Source organism: Nannospalax galili, unplaced genomic scaffold, assembly GCF_000622305.1.
Source record: "Nannospalax galili isolate Female #2095 unplaced genomic scaffold, S.galili_v1.0 scaffold676, whole genome shotgun sequence".
In the NCBI taxonomy this organism is placed as follows: domain Eukaryota; kingdom Metazoa; phylum Chordata; class Mammalia; order Rodentia; family Spalacidae; genus Nannospalax; species Nannospalax galili.
The window spans coordinates 1,088,067-1,103,164 of NW_008337446.1; the positions used below are offsets into that span (position 1 = coordinate 1,088,067).

Here is a 15,098-nt window from a genome sequence, read left to right on the forward strand (position 1 = left end):
ATGTCTGTTTTTATTTATTGCTTGAAAAATATCATTTGAAGAAAAAATAAATCCATTTTCAGCCACTTGTGCTTTTTTTTGACCCTTTCATTGAAAACTATCCTTGTGTTAAGATTTGGAAGGGAAGAGTGAAGACTGGAGAGCTTGGATCATCTGTAGCAGAAGCTAGCTACTAAAAGCAGAGAACCCTGAACACCATTCTACGGGGAAAGTGAGAGGAGACTGATTTCTCCAAGAACAGAGTGTCTTTCATCTGAGGTCCTACTCTGGGGAGCACAGAAGATAGAGAGAAGGATGGCTCAGTGGAAGAGGTTAATGTTAGCCAGACGGACAGCGCAAGCAAAGAGGGCTATTATAGGCTGTGTAAGAACTTACACAAGAAGTGGAGCCTGACTCACAGAATCTGAGGGAATGTTACTCACTTCTTGTTTTGACAGGACAATGACAATAAACAGTTATGCTTCAAGGCCAAAGTGGGAAAATAAGCTGATGGTCATGTAAGACATGCTTATATAAGGCACGCTGACCTATGAATCATTTCTATCAGATTCCACTGGTATGAATTTCTCAAACTGCAAATCAGATCGCAAAATTGCATTCTCACTGTGGCACAATTATTTAATGTCCTGGAAACACCTTCAAATAAGAGTAAGTAATTAATTACAGAATTCTGAAAACGAATAAGTAGCTTTCCCATACAGAAATGTCAGGTAAAAAAAAATAGGAAAATATCTGTTTTACAATGACAATTTCAAGGTAAAATGTCTATAATAAACCTTGGAGGAAATAGGTCAGATGTATATTCTGAACAAAGGACAGAGACGTGCTTAAGGAAAATAGGACATACTATGTTCATGGATTAAAAGACCCAGGAACAAAAAGATGATTCCTCTATAAAGTCATCTATACATTTAATAGGATCTCAATATGACAGGATTTTGGTAATAACATGGAAAAATTACTTGGATTTTATTCAGAGGAATGAATTCAGGGAAACAAATATTACTTCTGGGAAGGAATCAAGGTAGGGCTGACAGTCTGGTTTGTGCTGCGATAACAAATAAAGGAATCAGACACATCTGCTACCTTCTCATGATGATAAAAATGGGGTTAGATTACTGAACCTAGGTGTCTGACTTCTAATCCCATGAACCCTAAAGATCAGTATCTACAGAGTAGATACCATACTACATACCCCTGGTAGCAGGGGATTGGGGGAAGGTACAGACTTTGTGGCAGGAAAAAGGGCAAGAGAAACACATTAGTCTTGAGGCTGAGGGACTTCACTCAATGGAAAAAATAAAGTCCAATGGATGTCGTAGGTTCATTTAGTTGGAAGGGGTGCTCCTGTGGGAGAGACAGTAGGGAAGGAATCGGTGGACAGGCACAAGTACGGAGAAGCAGTTGGAAAGAAGGCAAAAAGTCAATTTACCGAACATTTCTGGGAAGACAGACTAGAGTTAAGTTATGATCACTAGTGTTCTGAGTTTCATAAATGCTTGTTCCCTAAAAGACTCATCCCAGCCCCAAAGCAGAATGTGTCCAGACAGAAGGTGTTCAGGCAGAATGCCCTTTCTCTTCTGGAAAAGGTCTCTCTTGGGCTGGCAAGTTGACTTAGCAGGTAAAGCACTTGCTGTGCAAGCCTGATGACCTGAGTTAGATCCCCAGAACTCACGTGATGGTGGAAGGAGTGACCAACTCTGCAAAGTTGCCCTCTGCCCTCCATATGTGCAGACACACACACACACACACACACACACAAAATTTAAAAACTTCATAAGGATGATTACTACGAAGCTATTGAACTTTACCTTGAGTGATCAACCCATCATGGTGTTCCCTTGCTGCTCATTTCCCAGTAACAGTACCCCAGTTTGACTCAGGGATATAGCCATTTCTCTATAGACTTTGAGAAAAACTGACTGCCTAAATAGAGGCCTGTGGCTTCCGCCTAAATTAAATGGCTTAAACCTACCCACTTAGCCGTAGGGAGAAGGCATCTGAGTTGAGCACCTGGGCTATACTGTACATCAGAGTGCAGCTTTTATTGAATGGTTGAGGAAGAATTCTGTGTATGTAAATGTACATAACTTCTTATCTTAAAGAAACATTTTACATTTTAGGGAAGGTTGACGTTCACAGTAAATGAGCACAAAGTCTAGAGAGTTCTCATATATTCCTCTCCCATCAGCCACCCTGAACATCAATATACCCCACCACAGTGGTACATTTGCTACAACTGACCAACCCACATTAGCACATTGTCATCACCCCCTGGCCACAGTTGACATGAGTGTCCCTCTTATTGCTGAATGGATTTTAGCAAATGTACAGTGATATCTCCCCAGAGCATCATGTAAAGTAGCTACCCTGTCCTAAAAATTGTCTGGTTTTATTCATCTTGCTGAACTTTTAAATTTTTCTCTGTATTTTTGTCTTTTTTAACACCACACTGTTGGAATCAGAATCAAACAGTATGTAGTCTTTTCAGATTTCCTTTTCAATACTAGGGACTAAATACAGGGCCTTGTGAATGCTAGGTAAATGCTCTACCACTGACCTCTATCTCCAACCTCTAAGACTGGCTTCTTTTATGAAGTAATAAGATATCCTCACATCTTTTCAGCTTGACAGCTCATTTTCTTATGTTGCTGAATAACTTTCCATAATCATACACCACAATTTACCCATTCTTCTAGGACATCTTGGTGACTTCCAGTTTGGACGATTATGAATGAAACTCACGTAAACATTAGTGAGCAGGTTTCTGTGCAGGTGTTTGTAAATCACTTGAATAAATACTAAGGAGCATAATGCTGGATTCTGTGGCATAAGTATCCCCTTTTGTAAGAAACCTACCGAACTTGTTCCAAAATTGGTTGCACCATTTTGAAGTCCCATCAGCCTTGTAACTCCTGTTGTTCCATGTCCTCACCTGCATTTGATGCCAGTGTTTCAGATTTTGATCATTCTAATAGATGTATAGTGATGTCTCAGTGTTGTTTTGACATATACTAAACACATTTTCATATTCTTATTGATCATCTGTATACCTGTGTTAGAGATTCTCTGCTCAGGTCATTTCTTTCTTTCTTTTTTTTTTTAAACTCAAGGTGTTTTCTTAAAAAATTTATTATTTTATTTTATGTGTATGAGTGTTCTGTCTGTAAGTGCACCCATCATGCAATGCCCATGGGGATCAGAAGAGGGCTTCTGGTCCCTTGGAACTGGAGTTATGGACAGTTGTTAGCTGCCATGTGGGTGCTGGGAACTGAACCCAGTCCCTCTGCAAGAGCAGCCAGTGCTCTTAACTGCTGAGTCATCTCTCCAGCCCCATGTATGTCTTCTTATTGTCTAGTTTTAAATGTTCTCTGTATACTTTGGGTAAGTCTTTCATCAGATGTATCTTTTACATTTTTTTTAAACCTGTGAGTTACCTTCTCATTCACTTGTCAATCTCTTTCACAGAAGTTTCGAATTTTAATGAAGCTTAGAGCCCACAGTGTCCCTCTAAAAGGTTCATGCATTCAAGGTTTGTGTCCCAGATGGTAGCCCTATTGGACTGTGTGGGTACTAACTTCATCAATGGGTTAACCTATTGACAAATTCATAGCTGAATGGACTTTGTCTTTTTGAGACAGGGTCTCCCTGTAGCCCCAGCTGCCCTGGAACTCACCATGTAGACCAGACTGGCCTTGAACTCACAGAGATCCGCCTGCCTCTGCCTCCTGAGTGCTGGGATTAAAGGTGTGTGCCACTACACCCGGCAAAAAGGTAACAGTTTTATCTCTTTCATGGATCATGTCTTTGGTGCTCTGAGCCATTGCCATTACAAGATAATCTTGATTTTCTCCTGTTACAGAGGCTTCAGTTCAGTGTTTTACATTTAGGTCTATAATTCACTTTGGCTTAATTTTTGTTGTTGTTTGCTTATTTTGTTTTCTGTTTTTTTTTGAGACAGGGTCTCCCTGTAGCCCCAGTTGGCCTGGAACTCATTATGTAGACCAGGCTGGCCTTGAATTCACAGAGATCTGCCTGCCTCTGCCTCCTGAGTGCTGAAATTAAAAGTGTGCGGCAGTATCCTGGACTTGACTTTGACTTAATTTTTGTGAAGTGCACAAGGTCTGTATATGTATTTGTTTTTTGGAATGTGGATGTCCAACTGATGTAGCACCATTTTTTGAAAAGGGAATATTCATTTCATTGTAGTGGCTTTTCTCTTTCATCAAAGACCAGCTGGTTATATTTATGTTGGTTTATTTTGGGGCCCTCTCCTCTGTTTTATTGACCTGTTTGACTATTCTTCACCAATACCATACTATGGTGATGACTGTAGCTTTATGATAAACCTCCCAGTTGGGTTGGGCAGTATTGGTCCTCCAACTTTGCTCTCTGTTGATTACTCTGGGTCTTTTGCCTCTCCAAACTTTAGAAGCAGTTTACTGAAATCCACAGAATATAAGTTGCCAAAATATATTGCCCAGACAGTCTAACATCAGGAGCTGTTATACTGTACCCATACATTTAGAACTTACAATTAACTGTTTAGATGCCTACCCTTTAAGTTTTTTAATTAGTTTAAAATTTTTATACTTCGAATGTGCCATTAAATTTTTTTACTTTGTAGTCTAGGCTGACCTAGAACTCAGCATGCAGCCCAGGCTGCGTGGAACTCATGGCACTCTGCCTGCCCTGTTAAGTGCTGGGATTACAGGGGTCAGCTACCAAGACTAGCTTGGTTGTGCAAATCTTATGTAGAGCCTAATGAGTTTTATGTATCTATATGCCTGTCATTTAACCATCTTCTGGAACAAGATACGGAACATTCCTAGGATCCCAGCAGGGTTTAGCCTGCCCTTTCCCAGGACACACCATGTCCAAAGAAAGTCCTCTTGCTACTCTGGTCATCTTCTTATGTTTGTCTATAAGATAATACAGGTAGATGGATTGACCTCTAAAACCATTGCCCCTTTAGGTCTATGCAAGAGCTACTTTCTACTTATCCTGTCATCGAATCAGCATAGGGTGTTTTACCAGGACTCAGCTACACTCCTTTTGTTGAAGATCTACTGCTGATATCCTGGCCTATTCAAATGCAGTCTGGAAGCAGAACCAAAGTTCTATGTCCAGGGTATTGTGTTAGGTGATACTGGAGATCTAAAGGCTCTTGCCATGGGAAAAACAGACACAAAAACCATCCTATCAGCAACAAGTGTGAGGTACAAAGTCAGCTAAAGAACAACTGACAAGAGATCCATCATGATGAGCTGATGCGGAAGAGTTCAAGGAACAAAACTTGAATAAGCCTTTACTTTTTTTTCTCATTCATGGCTATGGCTATGAGATAGTTGTAAGAGAACCAGGCACAAGTCAACCCAAATGTAACCAAGATTCTTACTATATGGCCAGGTTCAGAAAAACTCAGATGTTTCTTATCCTTCATTCTTGTTCAAATTTTAGAAAATGTTAAACTGGCTGAATCTTTCCATGTTATTTTAATCACATTTTTAATACTTTCCTTCCTGAGTCCTTTCTCTACAACATTTGCATCTGTATTAGTCAATTGAAAGTCTAATTCCGACAAGTTTCAGGCCTTCCTGGAAATTTGGGTGTACTGTGCTCAAATTTTGTCATGTTAGATGACAAGATTACAGTGGTATTAATAAATTCCTGTAAAACTCTGATAACTGCATCTATACTGGGCAACCAAAATTTGAGCGCTGATTTTGGATCTCTATTTCAACTCTACAGTGCCTTGGAGTCTGTCCGATTCAGCTGAAAACTAAGGGTAAAGTCTTAATCATATAGATTTGCTTTCTTCTAACCTCCCTTTCTAACCAACTGTACATTTTTTCTTGGGGTTTAAGGACGGGTGCAGTGCCAATTTTTGGATTAAATTAAAACACAGGTGAGCTCATTTATCATAAAACTCTATAAAAATAGTAAGAATGCTCATTTGTAAAGATGAGGAAATTGAGGCACAAAGGATAAAAAAAACCTCCACATGTCCTCCTCCTCTCCCCCCACCTTCCCCTTTTCCTCCCCCCTCTTCCTCTTCCCTCCCTTCCCACTCCCTCTCTTTTTTTCTTCTCCTTAATGAGGCAGGATAGGAAGACAGGGGAAACTAAGGGAACACCAAAAAGGAAAGGAGCCCCTAACTCCTCTGGCTCAGTCCCACTCCATTTTCTTAAAGTCTGAGAGCCAAGAATTTTGACACAACTAAGCAAACTGTTGTAAAATCACATGTAAAAAGAATTACACTCTTTCCTAAGGAACATCTCAAACAAGATGATTAAAATAGCAAATGAGTCATGCTCAGGTCAAAACATGTCTTATTAACCTTATCAGCATTCTCTTCTCATCCATAAAACTGAGCAATGCACTTCATAAAACAGTGTACACTCTTGTTTATAGAAGGAAATTCTTTTCAAAAAGAGGAAAAAGTAAATCAGTTCACTGTTTTAAGCTTTATTTATTCTTTAAACTCAAGAGATATATATTACATCCTTTGAACAATGTAGCTTCAAAAGCCACAAAAATCACACATAGCTCCTGTTAAGAAACTTAAGTGCACATCTTTCCTAATGCCTGCACTTTCCATTTTGAGTGTGCATTTTTGTTAGGAAACTCCATCTTTGCTTTATACTGACTTGTCTTCAAATTCTTTTCTGTAGCATAAATCAGAATCCCAGGTGTACCTGGGTCTCAGAACTCCTCAGACTGCACAGCTTGTAACATGAAGCTGCAACTCCTGTTACTTGGTGGCAGTGGCACTCCAAAAGCATTTGTATCACTGCATCACATTATATGCTATCCAAATACAACAATTAAAACTATTTGCAGATAGTCTTCCTACTTAACAGAGAAGTAGAGGCACATAGCACTCAGAGAACTTTCCTTGAATTCTGAAGTAATTTAGTGGTGTATGCCAGACCCTGGTTTCTTCCCTACTCTCCATAGTCCCATGACTCAGTCATGGTTTCCTCAGACTTTATGCTTAAGTGGAATTAGAAGGATGAACAGACCTACCTTATAAATCAGTTCTAGGCTAGGAAAAGTATGTCAAGAATCTTACTAGTAAATAAATCAACATTAACAAAATGAACATGCTACCTACCGTTTTAATTGAAGCTGTTGTATTAGCATGACAGTACCTGTGGAATGGTCAAAATGAAGAAATCCACCTTTCACTTCTTTTTCAACATCAAGGTCCTCAACTAGAAAACCTGACAACCAGGCTTCAACTTGACAGAAAACAGATGACCTCTTTTATTACTTCTAATAGATTCAGGTGCTCCATTAGCAGAGGCTCTTGCTCTGAACTGTGTTAGGATTATAAAATAGGAAAAGTGAACCAAGCCAATGATGAAGGTTTACAAGTACTATAAACAGGGCATGCTGGCTCTAACATGACAAACTGGATCACAGCTACCAAAGCACTGTAGGCAATATAAGTAAAAACATTCAAGCTGGCAATGCAGGTCCGTGGTGAAGTGCTTACCTACAGTGTGCAAGGCTTTAAGGTCAATTCCAGTACCACACACGCTTCAAAATCGGCAGCTAAGAAAATGCCTCTCTCTATATTTACAGGATTTACATTCATTGTAAATTCCTTTAGAAAATAAATCATTTTTTAAATCTTTTTATCTGTGTGCCTGTGCATTCATGTGTGAATGCATATGTGTGTGATACAACATATGTGTGAAGATCGAAGGCCAACCTAGAGTGGTCTTTGCTTTCCACCTGATTTGAGACAGGGTCTCTTGTTTTATTCCACTGCCCCGTGAGTTTCTAGGAATTCACCTGCCTCCACCTTCCACAGCACTCATAGGAGTGCTGGAATTACAGGCACATGCTACTGTACCCAGCTTTTACATGGATTCTGGGGATTAGAAATCAGGTCCTCACTTGCCTGGTAAGCACTTTCACACACCGAGCCATCTCCTTAGTCCTCAAAAGTGATCTATAGTCCTTCCCATTTCTGTTAAGGCATCACATGCTGTGGGTCAACCTATAAAAACTTTCAAGTTGCTGAAATTCCAAGCAGTTTGCTATCTTATATCGCACTTGCCATTTGTGCACAATTCTGATCATTTCTATTTTCTAACACAGTAGTAACCAGAGAGGAAGAATTCCTTAGGCATTCTGAACCTCTTCCTGTGAGACACTGATGACATACAATAATGGCATCAACTCTGTTTCATTCCTACTTAAGACACCAAAATGGCACATAGGACACTGGTATTCAGCAGCCAGTACTTAAGATTTAATGGTGGAAGGCATTCTGACATACAAAGTTCTTTGCCACTTAAGTCTCGATTTCTCAATCTGTGAAATGGGGATTAAAAGGCTTTTCGGGGTTATTTAATAACAATGTATACAAAGTACCAGTAGAAACAAAAGGCCAAAAATGAAAGCAAAATTTCCCCACTTTCACCATCTGGCCATTTGAAGCCTGCCTCCTAATGGCAAATGACAGCTTACACAGACATCAGGAGTTTAACCCGGAATGACCCATGGCCCTTTATACAATTAGCCAATCTCAAGAAAAACAACATATACTGTAAAATTTACTACTCAGTAATACAAGATGTCTGCCTGTTCACTCAGATATGAACCCCACATGAACGTCCCACAAGACCAAATAATTTTGCTATTATAAAAGAACTTCCGCATACACCTTTAGTCCCCAGGTCCCTGCGCTGATTTGCAGTGTATTTCAATAAATTCTTTGTTCAGGCTTTGGAACATTCTTTACCTACCAGCAGCCTTCCATACTGCATTTCACACAGCAGCACTGGCTCATTTTATGGGCTCCTTGACAGGTATCTGGAGGGTTACTAGAGGCCTCCAAGTACTTAATTCCCATGCCACCTTGTGACTCTTGACAATTCCTCTGGTAGCAAAGTTATGGTTAAAATTCTAGCTTCAAATTTGCTACCCAAAAGATTACTAGGTATGAAGAAACGGTGAGAAATGGAAAAACGCACATTTGTGGTTTTTTTTCCCCTTGGAAACAGGGTGGGTGGGTCTCACTAAACAGGCCAGGGAGATCTGGATCTCGTCATCCTGTTGCCTCAGCCTCCTAAGCACTGGGCACACAGCTAACAATCACACTCAGTTATGGCGGAGCTTTAATGTTCACTGTGGCACATGCAGGAAACCCTTCTCCTTCCTCTCCTCCAGTCTAAGAGGTGACAGAGTCAGTCCCTGGGAATTGGGCTGAGAGGGCCTGAGGCTGCTCTCAGAGCACGAGGGCTGCCCCCAAAGACCTTTGTTTAAATGATTTTCTAAAGAAACTTGTGTTTCTCTGCAGTCGTTCTATTTCTGTAGCTCCCACATGGGCTTAATGAGGATAAGGAACGTCAGACACAGCTCTTACTAGGAAAAGGGGGAAGAGGAATTGGTATGTGAATTTTAATGGTTTTAGGTCAGCTATACTGGGGATGGTCAGGGTGATATGAACAAAACAGGACAAGATGAAAACACTTAAGAGCTGAATGCTATACACATAGTGTACTTTAAAAATGTTTTTATTGAATATTAATCCATTACAAGTACTCTAAGTTAGACATTAAGCCAAAGCACAGTTACAGGTTAAATATAATCACAGAGATGTTTTTAAATAGAAACCCACCATATATGCTGGTTAAGTTCCTCGACGGACGCCCTTGTTTAAAAGTAGAAAGTGAGAGAAAAAAAGGTCTTCCATTCCAGATGAACAATACAAAGACTAGAAGAATCTACATGCTGTGAGTCTCTTTCCATGAGCGCACTGCTGAGGCAGCCAGATTTAGAAAAACAAAACAAAGCAAAAGTCTAGGATGTTCAGTTGAAACCTGAATTTCAGATAACTAATGAACATTTAAAAAAAAAAACCCACACACAGATATGTCAGATATTGCATGAAATAGAATTAGGTTAAAAACCTGTCTGAAATTCAAATCTAACTGGGCATCTTGTATTTTGCCTGAAAATCCTACAGTTAGACAAAAGAAAGGGGCGGGGCTGGAACCCCTGGCACTGGTGGGTACACAGAGACTGAAAATAAAAACATCAACAGCAAAGCAAAGACCACCACTACACTGGTTATTTACACAGACTAACACCACAATAAGAAAATACAATTACTATTCCAAATGCTGTTGCCAGGAAACATTCTAAATTTCCTCAAAGCTTTTCATAAATATTTTTGAGACACCTTGTTAATCAAAGTACCTTTTTAGTTTTGCAGTATCAAAGACAAAATATTACCACCACAAAGATGAGATGAGCTTAGAATGACGGGAGCAGAAGCAGGTACTATATGCACGTGAAGTTAAGTGTTATGTGTAATGTTATATGGTCAAGGTTGCCTCCTAGGCCTAGGCTCCTAGCCGCAAAGATTTCAGTTCCTTTTCTTCTCTTTTACTGTAACATTTTTCTAGCTTTTCTTCTTGAACATTGGGAAAGGAGTAGGGATACTGCATTACCAAATTTGAACTAATAAAAGGCATTCAGGGTTGACTGAGGAAAAGGGTAGACAGACAACAAAATCAGAAATCTAGAAGATGAGAGAAAACTCTCTGAAAGGATGGTGGAAGGGTGGTGTAGAGATGTGAAGTGTAAAGCAGAAAAGAGGGGATGAAAGAATGAAGAGTCAAAATGCTATCATCTCTATGGTGTGAGTGTATCTCAAAGGAGCTTCACAGAACTCTGGCAGAAGTATAAAATTGGCCACACCACAACCACATGTGGTCTTAAGAGTATACAAAATCTTCAGCTTCCTATAGGTTCTCAGTTTAATGTATCATAGTATATACTTCAAAATTATTAAAAAACAGCTTACACATCATTCAGACTCTATAGGGTACCATATACTGTATATTCCCACATACACAGGTTAACAAATAGGCTTTCAAGTCATCCCAGCATTTCTCCAAACCAGAAGAACAGCTGAGGAATTTCACATGGAGAAATTGAATTGACTGGTCATGTCAGCTCCACTCTTTGTGAGGGACTATTACTTATAAAATATACCCTCATAAAAACACTGACCAAGTATGAAATACATAGAGACATCCCACTCATTGACACCTTTCAAACACTAAGAAATGGAAATATGTTTCATTGCTAGAATATAAAAGATTAAAAAGTTTCTGCCACGGTTAAGAAAAACTTAGTTGTCTATTACTTGCAGAATGCACAAACTGCCTGAAAAAGCCTCACTTTTTAGGGTATTTTTAAACTGAATTTCTTTTTCATATGCTAGATGTAGCTAATAGCTCAGACATCACTTTCATAATTACTGTTATTTCTTTGTCATCGTTTTGACATCAAACAAACTTAACAACAGTCTAAATTTCTGACACATGAAACCCTATTTTGTCAGTTTTGAGTATTTGCTGAATGACTGTAAAGCCTATAGCTCTATGCAAGATAATTAGCCTAACATGAAACATAGTAAAAACTATTTATCATAATAGCACATAAATGAGATTGGTGCACTGGAAAAAGGTGCTTAAAATATACCTTTCTTTTCACAAGGCCATTTATAGGAACCCAAACAATGTGTGTTTAAAAAGACAGAGGGGGCAATGTCTAGTTACCCTTCATGCAACAGGGAATAAACTGAAATAGAGGGAAAATCTAGGAAACTTACTGCAATGTAATGCTCTTTTCCAGCATTACCCAAATGTTATACCTAGGATAATAAAATGTTAATGTATGTTTATTTACTTGCCATTTTCAAGCATTTCTCTATATGTTCCAAATGTACGTTGCTATTTTGAAAGTAAGAGAAATTAGTTCCGTCAGTAACATCAAGCTCAAAGAACATGGATGCTTTCCTTTTCTGAGAACAGATTAATACTGTTAATTATATTTATCTTCCTTGAAGTTTCTGGTTGTACTGCTATTATTTTGCATGGGATTAAAATTCTGGATTTCATGCTGCCATTTGTTAACAAACTGGCAGAATCTTTTGAGCAGAGAGTACATGGAACCTAGACCCAGTACTGGTTGTAATACGAAAATGGACAGCTATCCAGATTCCTCCTGTAACAGCCAAGATGAAGAAAGGAGGAAGGTGAGCAAGGCCAAATACTGGAGCTGTTTCTAACTCTAGACTGGCCATCTGGGGAAAGACAAAGAAGCACAAGGAGAGGTGTCCAGAGTACTATGCCTGAGTTAGTAGCCCGCTAACCCAAATCTGGTAAACTGGAACTATCAGGTCTAGAAAAGCCCTTGGAAATGAAGCTGGGAGAGAACTTGCTTTCTCTCTGCCATTCTGTTTGGGAAGCTGGGGAATCACAAACCGGTCAGTATTTCTAAATAATGCACATCCAAGACAGACTGCATGAAATACCATGCTTTTATATTCCAGAGGGCTCTTCACATTTCTATACAAGGAAATTCCAAATATAATCACCTTTTGCTAGCTTGAATACACTCATGATGACCTCTGGTTTTCAAGTTTTGAAAGTATCTATTTGGCTGCTGTGTTATATCCATTAACCACTTTTTAAACAGATAATATACGCACAATAGATGTCAAGAACAATAGATACTTGAAACAGGACCACAAGCACTGCAAATGTCCTCCTTATACTTACTCAGCACACAGAACACCAGACATACAGCATTGATGGTTTAATAGTGAACCACAATTTAACTTCTCAAGTGTAAGGCCAAGGTTAAGGCTGGCACATCCATTTATCTAGCTAATATGATGGAAATGACACAATGTACAACCACAGTGGAGTAATGGTTTCTCTTTTTAATGATGCTGTAGTTTTCCTTAACTATACCATATTAACTCTTTTACTTAATAAAAAAAAAATCACAGCTCTTTAGCATTTTAAGCTAATGCAGGGGTGCGGACAAGAAATACACACTCCATAGCTAGTAAAACTACACAGATGGCGATTCCTTCAACCTTGCTCCACACAATGAGAGGAAGGGAAGGAGAAGAAAAGCCCTCCGAACCAATGACCAATCTTTCTATTGATTCTAGTTGCTACTAGATGCAGCCAAAGACACAATCACCCAGCTTGGGCGATTGAAACTTCAACAGAATTGAAAACTGAGGCTAATTCTTAATTTAATTTTGAAGATCATGTAAGATTGAGTTACAAAATTCAAACTAATCTAGATGCCTAGTTCTAGCATTCAAGTCAAGCTGACAAATAAAAAAATTAAAAATAAAAAAAGGAGAAATGTGTATTTTGAGGGCCCAAGAAAAAAAAGGAGGTCACAGTTTAATAAGTTTGCATTTAAAAAAACCCAACAAAACAAAAGTAGTCTTCAGGACTTTAAGTTGAAATGGCAGGTGTGTCACACTGTTTTCCTTTCTACATTGACATGACTTTTGCTTCAAAGCAGAGTAGACGCAGAGCATGCCAATGAAATAAAATAATTCAGCATTCAGTCCAGGTGAACAGGGCAAGTGCAAGAACTGTAACGTTTCATTCTTTATTAGTGCCAATGTGTACTTGGCAAATGTTGATTAAAACAAGCAGTACATTCACAAAGAAAACTGTATGGTATTTCTCTATCAGCGTCATTAAAAAAATAAGTGAAAGGGGCTTTGGTTTCAACTTTTGTTTTATTTGTCTAAATATATTAAGAAGTTTGAAGAAATGGTTCAAAAATTCAGTGCAGGGATCTTTACAAACTATTTGAAGCATACTACTCAAAATAAATTCTATATCTTGGGTAAACAAAAAAGTTCTAGCATTTGTTTATTACACAGGGTTTGAATCCTAGCTTTCTAAGAGAACAGACTAATAATTTGGGGACCCTAGTGAAGTAAAATTGTTCCACTGACTTTGGAAATAAGGCAGCTAGTTTTAGGGGTGACAATTCTGGTGGTTGAGATTAAGTGAAGCATTATGAGGCATCCCCAGGCCTGCCTTGGCTGCAGTACCAAGCCATGTGCTCCTCACCCTCCTTAGTGGGCACCTCCTTTGCAGCTCTGCTAGTCATTTCCCTAGGGAAAGGAGGCCACACCACCTCCCGCAGACATGCTCCTATTGGTGCTCTTCTGGCATTTGTAGCAGGGTGTACACAGCCCGCAGAACTGGAAAAGCAAGTGGCTCAACCCGACTCTGAGTTTTTAGGTCAAAGAGACATTTACACTCTTCCTTGTAAGATGGGCCAATTTATAAAAGGAAACTAAAACTTGATGCTTTTCCTGTACATCACAATTCATGTCCACGAGAAGCACAGATCCAAAATCGCACAGCAGAGCAGCGGAAGGGGTGCCCTGATCAGCCAGAGGCTCAGGCTGCACTGTTAGCGATTTAGTCAGTGTGACTTTGTGCAAAATATCCAGGAAGGCTCAGGCTCATTTTCAAAGTAGTACATGAAACATCAATATTGCGTGTTTGGAAAATTAAAAATGAACCTGTCATATGCATCTATCTGCTACACAAGTGCCAAACACAACAAAAAAAATGTAGTGTGTGAACCAAGAACATCTGAACGAATACTGGTTGTTTTTTCCCATTTTTAAGTCTCAAGCAAAGAATTTTGCTTTAGAAATGGGTAATTCCAATGAAAATGAGCCTGAGACGCTGCTCAAAGGCAGCCCTGTAAACGCTCCCTCAAAGGGGGCAAGTAGCAGTTGAGTATGTGTCAGTTACTCGTACTGTCTTCACCACTACGGCAATGCTTTATAAAAGACAAACAGCTTATTTCTAACTGTTGGGGATTTATAGAATATTGACTTTTCTGTTGGAAACAATCCACTTATAATCCAGTCCCAGGTTTGACTCTGATCTGGCCTTTCCCAGTGGGCATTCACTAGGTCTTCTGCTCTGCAGCTGTTGCGGTCTGTGAAGGAGCTTCTGGCTTCATGATCTGGTAGGTGATGAGATACTCTGGGTATGCCTGCAAAGGACAAGAAGGCAGACAAGTGATCCTTCTGAAGGTGCAGCAGCACAGCCTTACTTACTTCAGCCTCAGAGGTTAATGATTCCACCCAGTATCCTACATGGGTCACAGAGCCAGGAAATCCAATCCAGAAATGGGTGTGTGACCAATGGGGGAGGTCTATCCACTCATTTGTACATAAACAAATGTAGGATTTGTATAAATCCTACAATATAGAAAATCAT

General features: G+C 39.3%; 1 protein-coding gene across 1 annotated transcript in view; it reads right to left on the reverse strand.

Moving 5' to 3' along the window:
• Window positions 1-9,515: 9,515 nt before the first annotated feature.
• The window catches only part of Tnks (tankyrase), a 214,673-nt gene continuing 209,090 nt past the window's right edge, over window positions 9,516-15,098 (reverse strand). The window contains exon 27 of the mRNA XM_008832600.2: window positions 9,516-14,871. Within this exon, the coding sequence (XP_008830822.1) occupies window positions 14,785-14,871 (87 nt within the window). The 3' untranslated portion in view covers window positions 9,516-14,784. The remainder of the gene's footprint in view (window positions 14,872-15,098) is intronic.